This window comes from Aptenodytes forsteri, unplaced genomic scaffold, assembly GCF_000699145.1.
Source record: "Aptenodytes forsteri isolate BGI_AS27 unplaced genomic scaffold, ASM69914v1 Scaffold890, whole genome shotgun sequence".
NCBI classification, from domain to species: domain Eukaryota; kingdom Metazoa; phylum Chordata; class Aves; order Sphenisciformes; family Spheniscidae; genus Aptenodytes; species Aptenodytes forsteri.
The window spans coordinates 18420-21606 of record NW_008793934.1 but is presented as its reverse complement, the minus strand read 5'-3'; the positions used below and the strand labels follow the sequence as shown (position 1 = coordinate 21606).

At 64.9% G+C, this 3187-nt stretch overlaps 2 protein-coding genes across 2 annotated transcripts in view; one reads left to right on the top strand and one right to left on the bottom strand.

Annotated features, from left to right (window-relative positions):
• The window catches only part of LOC103905956 (spidroin-2-like), a 2182-nt gene extending 1387 nt beyond the window's left edge, over window positions 1-795 (top strand). The window contains exons 3-4 of the mRNA XM_009288145.2: window positions 33-452; window positions 666-795. Coding sequence (XP_009286420.1) covers window positions 33-452; window positions 666-773 — 528 coding nt within the window. The 3' untranslated portion in view covers window positions 774-795. The remainder of the gene's footprint in view (window positions 1-32; window positions 453-665) is intronic.
• A 124-nt stretch (window positions 796-919) lies between these two features.
• The window catches only part of B4GAT1 (beta-1,4-glucuronyltransferase 1), a 6225-nt gene continuing 3957 nt past the window's right edge, over window positions 920-3187 (bottom strand). The window contains exons 3-6 of the mRNA XM_019474053.1: window positions 2822-3118; window positions 2712-2776; window positions 2152-2532; window positions 920-1149 (exon numbers count right to left, since the gene is read on the bottom strand). Of these exons, the coding sequence (XP_019329598.1) occupies window positions 958-1149; window positions 2152-2532; window positions 2712-2776; window positions 2822-3118 (935 nt within the window). The 3' untranslated portion in view covers window positions 920-957. The remainder of the gene's footprint in view (window positions 1150-2151; window positions 2533-2711; window positions 2777-2821; window positions 3119-3187) is intronic.

Sequence of the window (3187 nt, the reverse complement as noted above, 5' to 3'; positions counted from 1 at the left end):
GGGACCTGGGCTTGGGGGGGGGGGGAACCCAGACATCCAGTGCAGAGGGGACCCAGGAGTCCCGGTGCAGAGGGGACCCAGGAGTCCAGGTGAAGGGGACCCAGGCATCTGGGTGGAGGGGACCCAGGCATCCAAGCGAATGGGACCCAAGTGTCCGGGCAGAGGGACCCAGGCATCCAGTGTGGAGGGCACCCAGGAGTCCCGGTGCAGAGGGGACCCAGGTGTCCAGTGCTAGAGGACCCAAGTGTCCAGGTGGAGGGACCCAGGCATCCAGTGCGGAGAGGACCCAGGCGTCTGGGCGGAGGGGACCCAGACATCCAGGCGGAGGGGACCCAGGTATCCGGGCGGACGACACCCAGGAGTCCCGGTGCAGAGGGGACCCAGGAGTCCGGGCGAAGGGGACCCAAGTGTCCAGGCAGAGGGACCCAGGCGTCTGGGTGGAGGGGACCCAGGTATCCAGGTGGAGGGGACCCAGGAGTCCGGTGCAGAGAGGACCCAGGCGTCTGGGTGGAGGGGACCCAGACATCCAGTGCGGAGGGGACCCAGGAGTCCCGGTGCAGAGGGGATCCGGGTGTCCGGTGCTAGAGGGGACCCAGGAGTCCAGGCAAAGGGGACCCAAGTGTCCAGGTAGAGGGACCCAGGTGTCCGGTGCAGAGGGGACCCAGGTGTCTGGGTGGAGGGCACCCAGGAGTCCCGGTGCAGAGGGGATCCGGGTGTCCGGTGCTAGAGGGGACCCAGGAGTCCAGGCAAAGGGGACCCAAGTGTCCAGGTAGAGGGACCCAGGTGTCCGGTGCAGAGGGGACCCAGGCATCTGGGTGGAGGGCACACAGGAGTCCTGGTGGAGAGGGGACCCAGGCGCCCGGTTGCTAGAGGTCCCAAGCGTCCAGGTGGAGGAGACCCAAGTGTCTGGTGCAGAGGGGACCCAGGCGTCCGGGCGGAGGGGACCCAAGTGTGCGGTCAGCAGTGGTGGGGCGAGCGGGGGTAGCGCTGGCGCAGCTCGGCACGGAAGTGCCGGAAGAGCTGCCGGTTGCGGTGCAGCTCGGCCTCCCGCCCTCCGTGGAAGCCGCCGGCCTCCTTGAAGCCGCGGTGGACGACGAAGGCTCCGTCCAGCACCGCGAAGCGGAAGCCGGCCATGTGCAGCTCGCACGACTGGGGGGGGAGGGGGGGGCACACCGTCACCCATGGCACCCCCACACACCCCTATAGCACCCCAGACCCCCATAGCACTCATTGATGCCTTATAGCACCCATAGATCCCATAGACCCACAGAGCACCCATAGATCCTCTATAGCACCCATAGATCCTCTATAGCACTCATAGAACCCCATAGCACCCACTGATGCCTTATAGCACCCATAGACCCACAGAGCACCCATAGATCCTCTATAGCACCCATAGATCCTCTATAGCACCCATAGATCCTCTATAGCACTCATAGAACCCCATAGCACCCATAGACCCCCCATAGCACCCCCTGATGCCTCACAGCACCCATAGACTCCCATAGCACCCACTGATGACTTAGAGCACCCATAGATCCCATAGACCCACAGAGCACCCATAGATCCTCTATAGCACCCATAGATCCTCTATAGCACTCATAGAACCCCACAGCACCCACTGATGCCTTATAGCACCCACAGAGTCCCATAGCACCTATAGACCCCCATAGCACCCACTGATGACTTAGAGCACCCATAGACCACCATAGCACCCATAGACCGCACATAGCACCCCCAGACCCCCATAGCACCCATAGACCCCATAGAGCACCCAAAAAGACACGTAGCACCCATAGATCCCTATAGGACCCATGGACTATCTACAGCACCCTTAGACCCCCTACAATACCCACAGACCCCCATAGCATCCATAGAACCCCACAGCACCCACAGACCCTCTATAGCACCCATAGTCTCCCTAAGAGCACCCGTAGCCCCATGACCACCCCACAGCTCCCATGGCCACCCTATGGTCACCACGGCCACCCCACAGCACCCAGGGCCACCCCATAGCCCCATGGCCACCCTATGGTCACCATGGCCACCCCACAGCACCCAGGGACACCCCATAGCCCCATGGCCACCCTATGGTCACCACGGCCACCCCAAGCTCCCCTGGCCACCCCGCAACCCCCTGCCCCACGGCACCTGGCTGATGCGGTTGAAGCCGTACTGGAGGAAGCGCTCATCGAAGGGTGGCACGCCATGGGCCGGCCCCACGTAGAAGGGCTCCCATGGGTCACGCCACGGGGCCTCGTAGGCCACGCGCAGGTGAGGGGTGGGTGGCAGCGCCCACCAGCGCCCGTAGCCTGTGGGTGCTTGGCACCGGGGGCACAGTGCCCCATAGAAGGGCCGGGCATCCCCCGTGCCCCACAGCCCCCGAAGCTCCGCCTTCGTCCCCGGCACCCGTGTGCCCGTGCGGACCTCGAAGGCCGGCAGCACGAACACCACCCGGTCCCATGACGGTGTGGTGGCACCCAGGGAGTTGGGGTCCTCCAGGGCATTGGAGTCCTTCAGGGCGTTGGGGTCCTCCAGGGTGTTGGGGACACCTGGGTCACGGAAGCCCTTGGGGATCTCCAGGGCTTGGGGACACCGGGGTCACGGAAGCCCTTGGGGACCTCCAGGGCATTGGGGACACCTGGGTCATGGAAGCCCTTGGGGACCTTCAGGGCATTGGGGACACCGGGGTCACGGAAGCCCTTGGGGACCTCCAGGGCGTTGGGGACACCTGGGTCACGGAAGCCCTTGGGGACCTCCAAGGCGTTGGGGACACCTGGGTCATGGAAGGTGTTGGGGACCTCCAAGGCATTGGGGACACCTGGGTCACGGAAGGTGTTGGGGACCTTCGGGACATTAGGGACCTGCAGAGCGTTAGGGACACCCACATTGCTGATGGCGTTGGGGACACCTGGGACATTGGGGACACCCGGCGCGCTGGGGACACCCAGCCTGTTGGGGACCTCCAGGGCGTTGAGCACCCCAGGGTCATTGGGGACACCAGGGACATGCGGGGGGTCCAGGGCGCTGGGGACCCTGAGGCCACCAGGAGCCCTCCCTGCCAGGGGGTGCCCCAAGACCCCTGGAGCCCCCAAAGCTTTGGGGTCCCCCAAGACCCCTGGAACCCCCAAGACATTGGGGTCCCCTAAGAGTCCTGCAGCCCCCTGAGCTGGGGGGTCCCCCAAGA